At 37.7% G+C, this 18,431-nt stretch overlaps 2 protein-coding genes across 4 annotated transcripts in view; one reads left to right on the forward strand and one right to left on the reverse strand.

Annotated features, from left to right (window-relative positions):
- Nucleotides 1-172: 172 nt before the first annotated feature.
- On the reverse strand, nt 173-16,857 carry LOC139142834 (arginyl-tRNA--protein transferase 1-like). 2 transcript variants are annotated; one of them, XM_070713000.1, is made up of 9 exons: nt 16,385-16,857; nt 15,730-15,793; nt 14,010-14,305; nt 12,928-13,127; nt 11,215-11,343; nt 10,272-10,486; nt 9,585-9,684; nt 8,437-8,554; nt 173-4,394 (listed from the first exon to the last, which is right to left on the reverse strand). In XM_070713000.1, exons 1-9 carry the CDS (start codon nt 16,473-16,475, stop codon nt 4,222-4,224), a joined length of 1,386 nt encoding a protein of 461 aa, XP_070569101.1. In that variant the 5' UTR covers nt 16,476-16,857; the 3' UTR covers nt 173-4,221. The 2 variants fall into 2 exon arrangements, with proteins under 2 accessions (XP_070569101.1, XP_070569102.1); XM_070713001.1 differs by lacking the exon at nt 11,215-11,343 and adding an exon at nt 10,834-10,962 and having other exon boundaries at nt 16,385-16,847.
- A 236-nt stretch (nt 16,858-17,093) lies between these two features.
- LOC139142833 (brefeldin A-inhibited guanine nucleotide-exchange protein 3-like) overlaps nt 17,094-18,431 on the forward strand; it is a 33,971-nt gene continuing 32,633 nt past the window's right edge. For both annotated transcript variants that reach the window (XM_070712998.1, XM_070712999.1), the window contains exon 1: nt 17,094-17,411. The gene's annotated coding sequence lies outside the window, so the exon portion shown is untranslated. The remainder of the gene's footprint in view (nt 17,412-18,431) is intronic.

Consider the following 18,431-nt stretch of genomic DNA (forward strand, 5'->3'; position numbering starts at 1 on the left):
GAGAAAGTGTTATTTTTTTCGAGATGCAGCAAAGCATCTCTGTAAACTGTAAACTGATCTTGCAGAAATCATCTCGGCATGCAAACAAGGATGGCAGAACACCAAACGTGATGGATGCCTGCTTGTCAAAGAACGTGAGGAATCAATCAATTCAGTTGAAGCTGGGAGGCACTTCTTGAGTTAATGATTTAATTGTGTTGCCAGATAATTTACATCTCTTAGAAGTTACAAACACCATAAATACACCAAAATGGTTTCACAGAATACTAAAACAACGCAGATCTTGAAGTGTTTCCATGGCAATAAATCCACCAAAGTACGGTGACTTTTTTCCAGAGAATGTATGAAATGCATCAATAGTTTTGCATGGCCATACAAACTGAAACACATTCGTTAGCTTAGAACTTTTATCCTCCATGAGCACAGATATGGATGTTACAGTAAACTGATATACAGCAAGTGTACTCCCTGCAGCTTGTAAGTTACACTACCGATGATGAAGATCATACCAGCATTCTGAGTATTGCCAAAAAATTCAGTATGGCAAACCACATACTTTTGTCATGCAAACAGTACTAACATTATCAGAAATTTTCCAACAGACCAAGAGATCTCACGACATGCTAGAGTACTGGCAATCTCAATGTAGGAAAACTATCTTCTGATTTAACACTGTTTACAACATGCTAAGTTTGTTCGAGTCAGAACTTTGAATGTTAATGGTACTTGTTTCTCACCTAAACATGAAAACTTCGATGTTTAGTGAGGATTGGATTAAGTTTTTTCTTTGGTGATGGGCCACATTACACAGAAGTTGGTGACTTGTTTTCTGCTTGAACTATACAACAGAATATACACTCATTTCCAAATGATCTGAAACACCCACTTTAAGGTTGTCATGCCTCAAAATTAAAAGACTTAAACTTTTGCCAAACTTTTCCTCAAGGAAACTTAAATCATTCCCTTTTGAAATCAAAAATTGAAACCAGGGTTTACCATGCAAACTTGGGTACTATACAAACAAATTACCAAATATTTATCAACACTTGAAATTAGAAATGGCTACCATCCCGGTCTTTAACTTTCTAGGGCAAAATAATTTTTCGCTTTTCGAAAAATAAGCTGGCAAAAACTTGTTTGCTCTTCAAGCTACATAATGAGCCCCCACAAGAGATAGACCAAAACTGCATTGTGTAAGTTACAGAGTTCAAGTATCTGTGCCCCAGGCGCAATCTATCTTAAACACAGTTGTTGATATTGCTTATATCATGGTAGAACTCATTATGTCAGATGCAAAGTTCAATAAAATTAAGTCTAAGCTTAGAAATTAGAAAGTAAAAAGACTAAACCGGAGATTTTCTGCAAGTGTACAAATCCAATCCTAAGCTCAAGCTAACGGCTCTCCATTTGACAATACATTGTACTATGATTAGCATATTAAAATACATTTGCATCAAAACAGCAAAGAAAGGTACATCACATGACGTATAGATCGAACATTCATAGTCAAAAATATTACAACAAACAATATGAACTGCAGAATTGCCACAAATGTAACACAATGCCTCAGATTGCATAGACAAAATATTTCATACTTGTTTTCCTTTTTGAAAAAGAAACCATTTTTATGTGAAGACGAATTTTTAATTTTCCATGAACTAATCACTGAAGTATACTACTTCATCACTGAATTCCCTTCTGTAGATCTATGACCAATGCTTGTAGGATACCAGTAATCCCAGGGGACAAAGCGCCCTCACAGTCTAGCCTTGGACAACTTTGTTGTCTAAGGTCCAGCATAGAGGCAATAGTATCACACAAACAGGAACAAAAGTGCTACAAATGGTTGGCTACATAACACAACAGGGGTGAATCCATGTTTTAGAGAATGGATACAAATCAAACATGCATTTCAGTAATTATCATAGGTAACACAGGTACAACCCATCATCTTTGTCGAAAATATACAAGTACATGAAACAAAAATTTTTACAGCAATAATTTGAAAGTTATTTAAAAATTTCACTGTATCACTACATCGTCTCACTTAACATCTACACATTGATATTTACTTAAACGTAAACTTCATATTTTCCTTTGCTCTTGTAATTATTGAAAAAATGTGTGAAAGATATAATACCTCTATTTGACAAAGGCAAATGAGAATTGCATTGATACTGCCAATATTAACCTTCTGAACCCTGATCCTTGGTGACCCCAGATACCATGAAAATTACATTTGGACAGGGTGCAAAGTGGAGCCAGACCCAAACAGAAACATCTGGAAGTCCAAACTACCTGCTCTATGTAATGGAGGGAGTGTGGGCATTGCAAACAACCAGTTTTGAAGTAATTTTCACACAAATCAAATGGTTTGATGGCCTAGTCCTCTTGATTCCACACAGTATGTGGGTTTGACGATACTAGCTTCTTGACCCAGTACCGGTAGTCTTTATGTGGTATTCCATGGGGGGATTGTGAGCGAGGCTTCACCAGCCACAAGCAACTTTCTTGCAGTAATGATCGCTACTAGTACCAATATTCATAACTATGTGAAATATTTGAAAAGTACATACATTAAAAGAGACATCCATCCAATATCACCTGAAGGTATTCAGAGAAGAAACAAGACTTTACAATTCATGTTGCATCTCTATGTGTACATCTAGTCATGTGATCTAGTCATGTGATCTAGTCATGTGATCTTCTGTTAATGCCTCATTACATCATTGCTACTCTATTCACCGGATTGTTCGGTTTGCAAAGTTACCAGTCCCGACAAAAGAATTGGTGGTCAACTCCCGATTAATGGTCTCAATCAACATATTTAAAAAACTTACACAATCTGTATATGTTATGTTCAGAAATGATATGTATGAACAAACAGTACAAAATATAGTGTTCCACACATAAAAAAACATTGTTACAAGGTTATGCCTTTCAGGTATCTTTTCGCTGATTCTAACATTGAAAAATGCTTGGTACAACTTGATTGAATGAATGAAAAATTTCTTTTTTCTGGAGGACTTTGTTCTGCTAGCAAGAAGACTACTTCTCAAGTTTGCACATCGTCCTGAATATTTGTTCAGTTACCGTGTCTAGTCTGTTACAAATATCACTCCCACTGGTTCATGGCATGTAAAAAAGAAATGTATGATAACAAAAGACTGTGGAACAACCTGGCTGGTTGATTTTGGTAGAATGCACCTCAGAGACGGAGATTTGGACTCTCGATTTTTTTTAATAATCTGTTCCTGTTCTGCAACTTGTGTTTACTCACAGTTTGAAGTTCACAGAAAAAATGAAAATTTCATCACCTTGTTTATGTGAATATTGAAAATTAGAATAGAACGAAATGAATACAGAACTTTGCCCTATAGAATTAACAGTGGCAATGTCACTTATTATTCTATTTTAAATATTTCTAAATTTTTCGGTAATTTGTTTCTATTCTTCCAAAATTTGCTAAGAGCCCTTTGATTTTTATCCTTAATAGTCTGGGCTCGAAATTAGCGGTAACCCCACATCCACTACCAACTTTTCCCTGGGGCTACCAAAGTCCATGAAATGGTAGCCCACATGGACTACCAAAGCCTGGGACATGAAATTCAGTCAGTACTTGGCGTGCCATGTCCGGTCTTTCACTTTTGGACGAGCTAAATGCAGTCAAACCCAGCTGGACACAGTAAGGCCAGACTATGACTTTGTTTTGCAAATTACAAAGACGACCTTGTGATGGAACTTTGCAACAAAGTTTCAATATCTCAACTGATGTACTTGGATGACAGGCACAGAAAATGATGGCCAATGAAAAAGTATTCTCATTGCATTTTGATCAAAATGTATCAATCACAAACTCCTCCCTACTACAGAAAGCCCATGGTCTGTTTTTAGCCCTGCTGAGAAAATTGTGGTCATTGCCATGACGACTATCAAAATTGGAATGCAACTCTGAGAAAGAAACTGGTTGTCATACAATGATAGGTCACCAAACTTTCTTAGTGTCACTGTTGTCAATTTCGAGCCCTGATAGCTAAAGGGAATGGTTTAAATTTCCCAAGGGAAAATGTGAGTAAGTTGTAGTTCTGAGGTGCATACTCCCTTACGATTACAGTGCTGTAATTTATGCAGAAAAGTGCACTCCAAGAAACTTTTCAGTAAATATTACTGGAAATGATGAGTTTAATATTCTGTACAGGAATATTTTACAATCAATAAGACTTATGCTCTGTACAAAAGTAAACTTCTTCCGCACTTCTTGCCGACAAACTGTGCATATTCTTTCACTTCCTCTGTATCACTGCGGCTTTTTGACAACACCTTGTATATCATGTACGGCATAGCTTGGCGCTGATGTAACACCATGATTTCGTTGATGTCAACAGGTTCATCCGCTGCGAAGGGGACAGAAGAACCATATTGAGACATTGCTCACATGCATACAATTTAACTAGGACCTGACCAGGACTGGCTTTTGGGAACACACTTGGTCCCTATTCACACTCAATCATTTGAAATCAGTGCCTTGACTGGCATGATTTGCATAGTGCGACAAAAGTGAGGATTTGTCCCAAAGTCAACTGTGAGGGCATCAACTCAGACCAAAGCTGGCACAAACATGTCTGCATACTGGATCATCACTTGACAAAAATATGCTAGACATTTCCCCCTCCTCAAAACCCCTCCCCCACCCCTGTGCCCTGACTAAAGTTACTGTACTCAACTCTGGTCTAACACAGCCAGTCTGCATTGATTCTTTTGAGTCATCCTACAACTAACTCAAGCCCTACATTCAAACTGTTCGATGATCTGAACCACACAGTAGTCTTTGTCTGTCTTTGCTATATTCATCTTCAATAGGATTGTGTTCAATGATACACTGTGACAATCTATATCTCGCTACATTGTATCAACTTTTATTGTCAACTGTGATAACAGCAATGACAATTGTTTTCCTGCTACATTGTATCATTTTTTATTGTAAACTGTGATAACTCTATTTCTGGAATTATTGTGAAAGTGTTTGCTTTGGGAAGCTGTCACAATATTTGTCTTGGGGAAAATATGGCTGGTAGGTACATACAAGGTGAGATACCAGTAATTACAAACTGATGGTATTGGATATCTTCACAAGGGAAAGGTGATAATTTTGAGATTATAAAAGGTACAGTCTGCACGACGACCGGGCTTTTCGGTACCATTGCATGACGGGTAATATAGGCAAGAATGGCGTCTTTCAGTGGCGTCATTGAAAGTAAACAAAAGCCAGCAATATCGCCAAAATAAAGACGCGGTTTTCTCATAAACTAAGGTATATTTTCACTGTTTTTGAGATGGTAAGTGTCGGCTATAGGTCTGAAGAATATTGTCGACAAATTTTTGGCAATATACATATTTTAAAATATAATTTTATCAATTTTCAATTGGGTAGCTAAAATTACTTGATTTTGAACGAACTCAACTTTCAAAACTTGTAATTTTTGGTCTAAAGAGACAATCGCCAAACTATGCCGATTAAACGTACCCCATTGTCAATGTAAACGTAAAATAAAGTCATCTGGGTCACTAGACACGCGATCGTTGGCAGAAATGGAGCGAATTCACGTGTGTGAATATAGGGCAAAATACGAAAATTTTGTCAATTTTGTGGCATAATCCTGCTGTTGAGCACGACGCTGCTTGAAAAAGGCTGCAAGTGTCACTTTTTGCATAGCTTCCACAGTACGGTAAACGGGTGCTAAAGTCCCGCCCGCTCGGCTGGTGACCTCACTGCACGAAGAAATGGAGGGTACATTTTCTATGGGGTTGACAGGACCTCTCTTTGAAACTTTGTAATTTTTGGTCTAAAAATCATGTAGACAATTTAGTATGAAAAATAAGGCCTTTAGGTATTACTAATTGTTTAAAAATGATTAATCGTTTCTCTGGTTCATTAAAATGTGTCCTCAGCACAGTTAACTTTTGAGCGAAACAATGAAAAACCCTAAAATTTTCAAGCCGATTATGTTCCACCTTAAGTACCGTCAGACTAATGCAAACCTCTCCAATCGGCAATGGTTTGCTCCTGGCAACATACAACTTCATGTTACTCATCGGGGCTTGCCCCTCGTCGGTAATTGCTCTGATTGACACGATTTCGAGGAACTTGCAGTGAAAACCATTGATTGACACATGTCAAATCCCAGTCGTAAGGGCGCGAAGCGCGGTACTAGCCAATCCCTTTCCACTTTCTTGAATGCAGCTTAGCTGATTATTATTGCCCTCAAAGTATGACTCATCAGCTATGCCTTAATAAGGTAAAATAGGCGTAGATAATCAAGAAAACACAGGCTAATGATGTGGCGGGAAAATCGCATATGTTGTAAACAAATGCTCATGAATAGTATCACATGACATCTCAAAGCTGCGCCTATTGGTTTAGAGGCTAGACATAATGAGGTCATGCATAATGAGCTGTCGTGTATTACTCACTCGTGCGTGCTCATTCATAGCTTCACCGGCGAGCCACTCGAAATGCACAAAACTTGCACAATACGGAATAACTCGTCGGCGTATGAGCACATTTTCTGTATTAATGTAATGTAATAGAGGTTGCTAATTACAACTGCATTCAGAGGTAAACTTGTGGTAGCCCGTATTTGTTGAAAAAATCCCAACAACTAAAATTTCTGTCGATCTCACAGCTGGTCTGCGATCGCAGGCAGTGTTGCAAGTGTACGTTCGATCAAAGGGTCATACTGCTGCCCGTCACTGCCCTACAGGCAATTTACCTTCCAATATCTGTAATCAGTCGATATCTCTGTACCTGTGCCCATTACACTCTGTAAAACCAAACAAAATAATAGTCCCAGCCGTCGTTTTTCCAGCGAGTGTCAACGATCATCTGTGGTATGTCCATGCAACGATGATCGTATCCGTATCCACACACTCAGTGACACTGCCCGTCAGGAAATTATATGGATGACAGTTTTGAGACAGGATTCAGTAATTGTGAGTAAAAACAGACGCATATTTTGTAGCTTTCTATAAATGTGGTAGTACTCTTTCGGGGCTGCTACACATCAGCAGGGGCTAAACAGCAGCTCTTTGGTGTTTTAAACATCGAATCTTGACAGTACGGCAGTCGACGGGTAGTTGGACCGGTCGGGATGTTCATGTGATCGCTACATTTAGACCTTTCAATGTAGGTTCGTTCAAACAAAGCCATTTTTGTACGGTTTGTACCTATCTTTATTTCTACTCTAGAAACATCATTAGCTTTAAATTTGATCAGTAACTTTAAGAATCATGTGAGTTTCTTGTTCTATTATATAAATGTTTTGATGTTGTAGCATCGACAGCGATCAACTCTCGTCGAAGTGTCAACCATTTATGCGGAGGGTGGGAAATTTAAGTGTCATAGAACTCGTGCATACTGAGGTTGTCAACGTCTTCAAATCATCAAGAAAATAATTATTTTAATTGAATAAATTACGAACAATATCAAATTATTGTAAAATATCTTCATATGATGAAAAAAATTAATTTTTATTTTTACCCTAGCGATTGAACCCACCCATTAAAGAAAATGGTTTCTAACATAATGTCACACATGCCAATCACCCTACAAACACCCAATCAAATCGCTGGTACCGGCCACACTTCAAAAGCCGGGTTATCGTGCAGACTGGTATCTCATCTACTCTTTACAGTCCATAATTTTGGTGTTTTTGCCTTGGAAGACCTTCTTAAGACTGAACAATGAACTTGAATAATAAGTGGGAATAAAACATTACTGTACTATACACTTGTGTCTACTGTTTGTGAGAGCAAGCATTTGCTAATTCGTACATATTTCTGACTGATGCCAAATATTGTTTCACAACTTTTACCTGCTCTGTCTCTAAAGGGACAATGGACGCAATATTTCATAATATTTTCATTCAGAACATTAACAGAACCAAATTAAGGCAAAACGTGCCTCGGGAACAGATATTTAGACGGTCAAGTTCTATCAATTCTGTTCTGATTTACCACTTGTGGGGGCTCATTTTAAAGCCCTTGGCGTAAGGAAACTTTTCACTGTCTTAGTTTTTTGAAAACCGAAAATTTTATTTTTCACCATACAGTTCATTTTGAATTTCAAATATCAGGAAATCTTGGGTAATTTCTCGTAACAAATTTACACGGTGATCCCTGATTTTTATTTTTGATTTGGTAAGAGAATGGTTGAATGCTTCATTTAGGAAAGTTTGATCAAAAGTTTAAGCTTTTCACTTTCGAGGCGCATACTACCTTAATGTAATTATACATCACAAGTTCCAGCTAATGGAATGTGCATGAGATTAAAGTTACCGCTAAAGATGTCTGCTTTTTTTTTTAATTTGACACTCCAGCACTACAGAATATTAAAATCGCTCTTTCTACAATGTGCACAAATTAAATTACTGTATTTACCTTTGTCAGTCTCTTCAAGTCTTGCATAGTTGCTGGCATCAAGTTTTGGTTGACATTTGTCGATTGGTACCCAAGTGTAAGCCTCTGGACAGAGTAAATACGACGGATGGTAGTTACCCTGTAAAAGACAAACAAATTAATATTACAAAGTGGGGAAAAATTAGCTAAAAACACTGTATCTTTATTAATGTATAATTCATGGCAACTGCAAAAGTTATATGTCGACAAAACTCATTAAAATGTCAATTTATCTATGGAAACGTAGATTATTATTTGAATAATGGTGGAATAAAAATGAGCAGATCTTGTTCTGTTGTTCTGTTGTTCTGTTTTTTCACAGGCAAGAACAATGAGTTCCCATCAACAAGAACAGCAATACCAGCATTACTGAAAATGCTAAAGATGTCTGGAGGGAAACACGTCAATGATGGCAAACTATGTGCTTTGTAGGCTTGGTGTATGAGGAAAGTTGTGTTGTGTAACTCCCTGTGTTTGTGATAACTTCAGTATAGTGTGTGTAGGTAAATAGATTGTTTCATGCCAGGCTAGCCACAAACATGTGACCTGCTTATCTGAGAATAGAATATGACCATGTTGTTTGGTCATGTGTGACTAGTTATTTGACTTGATATGGTTGGTTGGCTTTATGGACTTGTGGTTCATTTGGTTATGGTTCCCTCTGTGATTGCCAATGTGCAGCATCTCGCAAGTTTGCAGCCAATTGGTTGACTAACACTCATTTTTTTCATTGAATAATTTTCAAACAGTCAATCAGCTACTACACAAGTTTTCTAGTTTCAGACTCCTTAAGTTGTTGTAAATGATGACCATCAACCAGTCAGATCAGCAGTTTCAAGATAAAGGAGCTGTGCTAGGGGGGAGTATGGATGATTGCAAGTAAACATGTATGAAGGACTTGTAACTTTGTTGGTATTAAAGTAAAATGGGAAGTCAAATATGAATAATATAAATGGTCGAATAGGGTGGCATGTAAATACACAGGTAATAGGTAGAAAGTAAGCGATTGCAAGGTAGGTATGTCAAATAAGGTGGTAGGTATCTGGCAAGTCTATAGGTTTGGTATTCAAATTGGCAGGAAAGTAAATTAAAAGTGTACAGAAATAGAAATACTGCTGTACTTCACTGACCTTGTACTTCATTTTAGGACAGCTGTGTATGTAGAAACCCATGTAGTAATATTGCAAAGCTGGTGCTGATTGGTGAAGTTCTCTTGTGAATCCAATCTCTCTGTAAGATTAAAGGTGGCTGGATGTTACATGACATCGTTGAGACTTCAAATATTACAGTTGATAATTTTGACAGTTACCATATCTTGTACATTCATCAGTGTGCCTTTCACAGTAGAATGATATTCTACTAATGTATGTGCTACTGCATTGACAGAAGCACAATTTTCACATAAAATGTGATACGATGATGCACAAATCTAAAAATTTCAAAATTTGGCATTTTCCTTCGACCCCTGAATGACCTTACATCCTGGTACTTATGGCGCTATGTCTGTAAACACTGTCAAGTCCAAGCATATTAACTGAATCCTGTACTTCTTGCTATGTAACTCACTGTAAATCAATAATTCTATAATAATCAATAATTCAGTGTTTTTTTCACTATATGTGTTGAATTTTAGGCACAGCATACCACCAAATCACCAAAATGATAGCAATATACGGGTCATGATAATTATCTAGTCATTTGAAAAGTTCTAAGATTTTGTGTGTCAGAGGGCAAACCTTTGGAATCTCATTCCCACATGGCAAATCTTTGTTTGGCTGAAAATTTGACAAATCTAAGCCAACACAATGACTACTTACTGCAAAGCAGAATATGTCCCTGGTGATAGAAAATTGTAATCTGGATCATAGAATAAGTACACTGATGACAGACAGTTGGGAAGGATGTCAACGACCCCCACAGCTATGAGTTTACCATCTAACCAGTACTGTTGGTGGAATGATCCGTACCCACAATCCGGGCCATCATCCGAATTTTCCTCTTCCAGGGGAGAATCCACCAAAAACCGTGTGTACTGAAAAACATGTACACGATTACTATGTGCCATGATACATATAGGAGTCATTGAAATACAACAACAACTTCTAGGGAGATAGCAGTCCTCAACTTCCAAAGGCATAAACCCTGTATGGGTTGATCCTCAATTTGAATAGACACTGCCAAACAATAGGAAAGATCATGGTTCTGTCAAAGTAGCTGAATTAGAGATATTTTTCATACGGATTTTACATATGACTCTTTTACCATAAGCCAACTCAGGATGGCAGTGCAGTTTGTTCTGTGATATCAACAATTTTGTGGACACTACAAGATATTTCAAAGAATATTTTATAAATTTCTCTCGCTGTATTGAAAACTAACCTGATCTACTGTACATTCTTCTGGGGGATCCTTGTGAATTGCCATTTGATACTTGGCGAACAGTTTTGCCGACTCTTTAAAAGTCTCTTTAAATTGTTGGCTTTTTGGAGTGGATCTTACTAGTTTTATCTTGAAAAGTTCACATATAAGGAGAAGAGAGAAAGAACAGAGATCATTATCATGAATACTGCAAAATTCAAGACACTGTGCAGACTGAGCAAAATAAATGGCCATGCTTGCTTGCATATGGATGAGTTTATGCAAATTAATAACCATGCTAATTTTATGCAGATGTATGCATAGTTTATGCAAATTATAAGCTGATATGATCTCTGTTGCTTTCTGTCTGCTCTGTCACAGCATTTTGATGAAGTGATCTACCTGTTTTTGAGTACACTTTGTGGGTGGGTCTTTATGTATTGTTGTTTGGTACTTAGCATAGACTTCATAGGCTTGTTGAAACGTTCTTTGGAATTCTGCACTTCGAGGAGAAGATCGTACAAGCTTAACCTAAGATGACACAGAATCTTTTAAGTGTTTGTGAGAAAGCATTAAATCAGCAGTAACAGCATGATAAGTCAGTTCATTACTGTTCTATACATATGTCAGTAGAAATTGACAAAAAATATTTATTTTTTATCAAGTGTATATCAGTATGGCAAAGCATACCATTTGAAGGAAATGTTTTCGAGTCTGTAGGAGTTTAACTTGAAGTCAATCACAGATGTGCAAATCCAGTACCAGTGGTCTGACTGCAGCACTAATTAGGTAACTAGACTGCAGGACTTGCACTCTAGACTGCAGGACAAGCAAACTAGACTGCAGGACTTGCACTCTAGACTGCAGGACAAGCAAACTAGACTGCAGGACAAGCAAACTAGACTGCAGGACAAGCAAACTAGACTGCAGGACAAGCAAACTAGACTGCAGGACAAGCAAACTAGACTGCAGGACAAGCAAACTAGACTGCAGGACAAGCAAACTAGACTGCAGGACTTGCACTCTAGACTGCAGGACAAGCAAACTAGACTGCAGGAGTAGCATTCTAGACTGCAGGACAAGCAAACTAGACTGCAGGACATGCACCCTAGACTGCATGACTTGCACTCTAGACTACAGGAAAAGCAAACTGGACTGCAGGACTAGCAAACTAGACTGCAGGACAAGCAAACTAGACTGCAGGACTAGCAAACTAGACTGCAGGACAAGCAAACTAGACTGTAGGACAAGCAAACTAGACTGTAGGACAAGCAAACTAGACTGCAGGACATGCACTCTAGACTACAGGACTTGCACTCTAGACTGCAGGACAAGCAAACTAGACTGTAGGACAAGCAAACTAGACTGCAGGACTTGCACTCTAGACTGCAGGACAAGCAAACTAGACTGTAGGACAAGCAAACTAGACTGCAGGACTTGCACTCTAGACTGCAGGACAAGCAAACTAGACTGTAGGAGTAGCATTCTAGACTGTAGGACAGGCAAACTAGACTGCAGGAGTAGCAAACTAGACTGCAGGACTTGCACTCTAGACTACAGGACAAGCAAACTAGACTGTGGGACAGGCAAACTAGACTGTAGGAGTAGCATTCTAGACTGTAGGACAGGCAAACTAGACTGTAGGAGTAGCATTCTAGACAGTAGGACAAGCAAACTAGACTGCAGGACATGCACCCTAGACTGCAGGACTTGCACTCTAGACTACAGGACAAGCAAACTAGACTGTAGGAGTAGCATTCTAGACTACAGGACAAGCAAACTAGACTGTAGGAGTAGCATTCTAGACTACAGGACAAGCAAACTAGACTGTGGAGTAGCATTCTAGACTACAGGACAAGCAAACTAGACTGTAGGAGTAGCATTCTAGACGACAGGACAAGCAAACTAGACTGTAGGAGTAGCATTCTAGACTGCAGGACAAGCAAATCAGACTTTAGAACCAGATAACTAGACTCAGGACTACCAGACTAAAATGCAGGACTGGCTAACTTGACTTCAGAACTAGCTAACTAGACCGCAGAACTCGGTACATGTAACTACACTAGACTGCAATACTTAAGTGATGAACAGGTTACGTCCAATGACCAAACCTACCTCTAAATTATGTACAGGGTTGCTGCCAGGCTCAACATGTTGCAGTAGATCTTCAAGTGATTTTTCAGCATTCTGTTGTTTTGATTTGGAACCATCAACTGCTTGTGCCTCAGACTGTGTTTCTAATTTTTTCATTTTCTTTTCCATTCTCACCAGCTTTGCTTTCTTACACTTGGGTTTGCTAGGATCAGCACCAGCTCCTGCAAAATAAATATAAAATAAAGTTAGTTTCTGAAATGCGATAGAACCATACTTATTTCTCTGTTACAATTTCATTGCTTTAATCTGATTACATAACACTTGTGAGATACATACCATTTGTGAGGACACCCTTCACAATAACAGAATATAACTGTGACCAGAAGAAATTCATTTTTTAAAGATTCTTGTATTTGTGCATGCTATAAACATCAGATAAATGCAAAGAGCCAAGTCAAAGAAAGTGCATTTACAAAAGAGCTTTACTTTAAAGGGAAAAACATCACTGTCTTTGGGACATTTTGTTTGGCTATATTCTAGTGATGGAATATATGATTGATTGTCAAACACTTCAATAATTACTAATCTGTTGGTGTAAACAAGAAAATAAAATGTATTTACGAATTTGTTGATATACACCAGAAATTAAAATGAATTTACAAATCTGTTGGTATACACCAGAAAATAAAATGAATTTAATAATCTATTGGTATACACCAGATATTAAAATGTATTTACAAATCTGTTGGTATACACCAGATATTAAAATGTATTTACAAATCTGTTGGTATACACCAGATATTAAAATGTATTTACAAATCTGTTGGTATACACCAGAAATTTTTCACTAAAATAATCATCATTACCATTTACTGTCATTACAATGTATACATGTCTGAAACTGACAAGTTGGTGATAACAAAGATGTAACAACTTATATGTATACGGTTCAGTCACCAGAATTACAAGTAATTGACTCAAACAGGAAACAGGAATATCAAAATGAAAGTCAAGCGATTGTAACTTTGTTCAGGAGGAACACTACTACTTCTTTAAACCACATAGTAAATTCATGTAAACCTATCAGTTAAGGAAAGTGTTACCTGGCGTTGTTGTTTTTCCAGATGTTGCATTTTTTCCCTCCTTCTGTTTCTCACCCTCCTGTCTCCCGTGACTTGCTCCAGCTTCATCTCTTGCAGGGCGTGTGTGACCTTCGACCTCATCATCAGCCTGAGATGTTTTCTCAATTTCAGAGTCTTTAACTGTCAAGTACTTGGTGACCTTTTTAAGCAGTTTCTTCTGTGATTTGGAAAGCTTGAAGTTCAAAGCTTCACATTTTATTGTATACGATGGACAACACATTTTGTCCATTGTTGGTTTGTATACATACTTGCCACTTCTGTAAAAGAACGAATTTGTTTATACAGTATTTTAAAACTTTGCAGAGAAATCTAGCCATCTGAAGACAAAATTTTTAGAGTTCACCACCCAAAGAATTATTTTCATCCTATTATCAGTTGAGTAAAAAGAGATAAACCAGTGAAAGACTTTGCTTATCATGAGCACAAATGAACACTGAATTGTTACTGTCTGTTACTGGTACTAATTGATCTCTCTGGCTCAAGAACAATTTTATGTTGTTATTAGACTGAACCAAAGAATTTCCAAAAATTTCTCTAGTGTTTAGATGTCTTGCAAGTTTAACAGCCTACTCAAGGAAAACAAAGTTATTTGGCAATCAAACTTCTGGTAAAGGCTAGTAGTTGTAATTTTTGATGATTTTTTCAGTATTTTTGTTTTTAATGTCACTGCAATTTCTTGTTCTAATCAAAGCATGTTGAGATACACAGTATTCAGCTTGTCAACTCAAACCTGTGCATTTTTAGGCTGCAGTTTTATTGCTGACGTGTGAATTCTGGCCTGGACTAGAATTAAAATGCAATAATAACGGTGCACTTTACACATACAGTGCGATGGTTATTTAATAGTGGGTATTTCAACATGCTTTGAGGAATACAACTTTGGAAATTTTGTATTTTGCAATTTTCAAGCAACAGGATTCTCTCACTCAAGTGACTTTTTTCTGACTTTTTTCAAGAAAAAATGTTTTCAGTGAAATTTGCTGTTACAATCCTGTCTGAAAATATTTATCATCTAGGTATGTGGCAATATGAGGTACCCTATTTTGTAATGTCAGAAAGTCATGTTGCCATGGTTGAAATGACAGGACAATTGTACCTGCACCTTGCATAGGGTAAACATTAACACCGGCCAACAAACTCTATGCAAATACCTGTCAAATCAGCTGCTGAATGTCAAGTCCATTAAATCTGTTACAATTTCTCCATGCATTGTCAGCCCTAAGCTGTTTGAGCACTATTAAAAGTTTGGCAATGAATCTTTGAATGTTACACTACTTAGGAACTATTGAAATTTCAGCCAAAGTTTTAGCAAATACAACATGATACACTGCAAGGATTAGCTTTGTAATTTTGAATTACAACAAAACAATCTGAGTTTGTATTTGGTGGGCATTTTCATCGCTCAGCTTTTTAAGTCTTAATTTTTCTATCCGTGACTTCAATAAATGCTGACATTTTGTTTAAAAGTACCTCATGCACAGAAATTGAAAATGCTTTGCACCAGTAGATTTTTTCATTTTGTTAGAATATTATAACAAACTGAAAAAAACTATTATCCTTAAATATAATAATAATATGGTACCCTGAAAATAAGCATGTCAAAATATTATATGTATACTTGGAGGGTAAATTTATCACTACTACTATTGATAGGTAATCAAGATAACATAAACTGGGTTACCTTCTCCAGCCTCTATCGATCAAATCTTGATAATCTTGACACGTCAGCTGATGGGCCCACATTCCTTTATAAGAATACAAGGAAATCAGTAACAAAATTTTCAAAACAAATTTGGGAGACCAAAAGCCTTCCGTCCATAAAACCTGCATCAACACAATGCGATAAAGTAAACAAGAATAAAATAAACATTCATGTAATATGAGATTTAATTGGCATTCAATTAATGCTGTTCAAAACAGCAATACTTCCTTGATATACTTCCTGATATTGCTTTCATTAGAATATCTCTTTGAATACATAAAGAGAGATGCAACTCACAAAGTACCGTAACCTGCACCATGAAGTTAGCAAGACCACAGTCCCTCTATCCAGAGGGACTGTGGCAAGACTTTTTTGCTCCTTTAAAGTTCTACCAAATGCCTTACATGCCTTTGCTGCGGTTCGGTAGCCCTGCCGCTCCCTGGCCCATACAAGCAGCCAGGGAGTGGCAGGAGTACTGAACCATAGCATAGAATACCTGTACTTACCTGCCAGAGCATTTGTGAAGATGTGCGAACTATACAAATACTTGTGAACATGCACTTTTTAGTTTTGATCAAATTAAATTTATTTAGTTTGAAGGATAACATCTTAAAGCTGTACTGTACACGCTCACCGTGGGAATAATTGGAATCCTTGGAGCCACAATATCCACATCTGTAGCCTTCGTGTTCAGCAAAATACTCGACAACTGAGTACGACGACATTGCTGGAATCCCGGAAGAGTAGTCGGTACTTTAGCAACACAGCCGAATCGCAATCTGATTTTTCCGATGTAGATTCAAACACGCACTATTTTGGATGCCGTCCCTTGTCCATGGAAGGTGTTATTATACTGCTGCCAAATATGAATCTGAAACAAGTAGAAAGTGACAGGCCCCTGCGGCTGGTGTTTTGATCGACTTGCTAGTGTACACACTTGCTGTGCGATTGGATTACAAGGTTGTTTGACAGTTGCCAACTTAAATTTTGTACTGATGCTTTTCTTGTGTACCAGAAACCTTAGTACACGTCCAAATACCGTACGTCACGGACGCGTTGCACTTCGTTTGCGTTCAACCTGGTACCTGCGCTGCGTTCACCATCACTCCAGTGACGTCCAATGTTTGGTGACCTTTGAACCAAGTATGGTATTCGTTCGATAGCGCTCTCTACAGTTTTACGAAGGCAAACGAATTCATCACCATATTTCACCATATCTCACCATATTTCTATTCTACCTCATCATTCCAGTGACATCCTAGGGAAACTACAAAAGATGGAACACTTTGTAAGTCTAGTTATTTTTCCAAACATTTAGTGAGACAGTTTGCCACCTGAATGCAACACACATGTACAGCATACCAGGTAAATCATCCCTACGTAACATCCGGTTTGGCTACATGGTGACATCAGCGGTGACATTACCTGTGTGCAATTTGAGTGTAACCAATAATAATTTCCCAGTCCACGTATGCAGTGTGGTTGTGCGACAGCTAATTGCTGCACGAGACTTCGACAGTATCTCCTCAACAGATATGATGTACAGGTGAAGAAGATATATTTTCAGGTGTAAAATATGGAAGATGTTTTCACCCAGCTGGCGAAGGACGCCACTGGCAGCCGATATAAAGCCCTGCGGGAAGCATGTACCAGAGGATGTGGTAAGCCATAATATAATAGCATATATACCGGTAGTAGCGGTACACACTTTCTGTCGAACAAGCGAAATTATATAACCAAGTCTGACTATGCATTTAATATTTGACGGGTTTCTGGGGAAGCGACGTCGTGTGATATTATTATCTGCAACATTCACGCTTTCACAGGTATACTTGGTAGATTTACATACAGTAACATAAAATCTATTCCACTATTGTCTGCTGGAATAAGCCTATTGTGTTGATAATTACGGACGCGTCGGACATACAAAGGTTATAAGTCTTTATTCTGGCCGACAAGTGAGATACCAATTCCGATCGAAGAGGTCCAACCAACTTGAATTATGATAGCTTTTGTATGGAAAACTGATAGTGTTAGTTTGTTCAAATTTAACTCAGTCGTGCCATTTTATCAGCCAACTTGTGCTAAGATATCTTATCGTAATTATAATACTTCAATTCTGTCGCATTTCAGTCTTGAACAGTATGCTAGTATAGTCGCCTATGTAGAAGGAGAAACAAGAAAAATATTATTTGCCCCTTTGTGGTGCAATTAAGGGCTGCAAAAATAACTTTTATTCTGTGGCAACGTGAAGAACGATTATAAAGAATCTTACCTGCCCCACTGTGAGGTGGATATTGAAAAAGAAAATATCATTCAGTCGCAATATACATTTCTTCTGTCAGTACATGACAAAGTAATAGTTTGAGAACTGAGATCTGCTTTCTTGACAATGAATCAACAATAATAAAAATCAATGGAGACTGTGGGAACCCTAAGGGATGGTTTGAAAAGTACAAAGCATGAGAATAGAAGAAAAAAATCATTGGGCAAAAGAAACTCCTACACCCATCAGCATTTTAATTATTTGAATTCTCCACTGACTGTTCATTTGTTCATTATTGTCCATCACCTTGGCACAGAAACTGAACGATTGATAATGCCTATACTTCACAATTTCCCAGCTTACAGGGAAATTTTTCAAATCATTTTTGTAAATTAGGTATCCTCACTGTAATTAA

The sequence above is a fragment of the Ptychodera flava genome, chromosome 10 (assembly GCF_041260155.1).
Source record: "Ptychodera flava strain L36383 chromosome 10, AS_Pfla_20210202, whole genome shotgun sequence".
NCBI lineage: Eukaryota > Metazoa > Hemichordata > Enteropneusta > Ptychoderidae > Ptychodera > Ptychodera flava.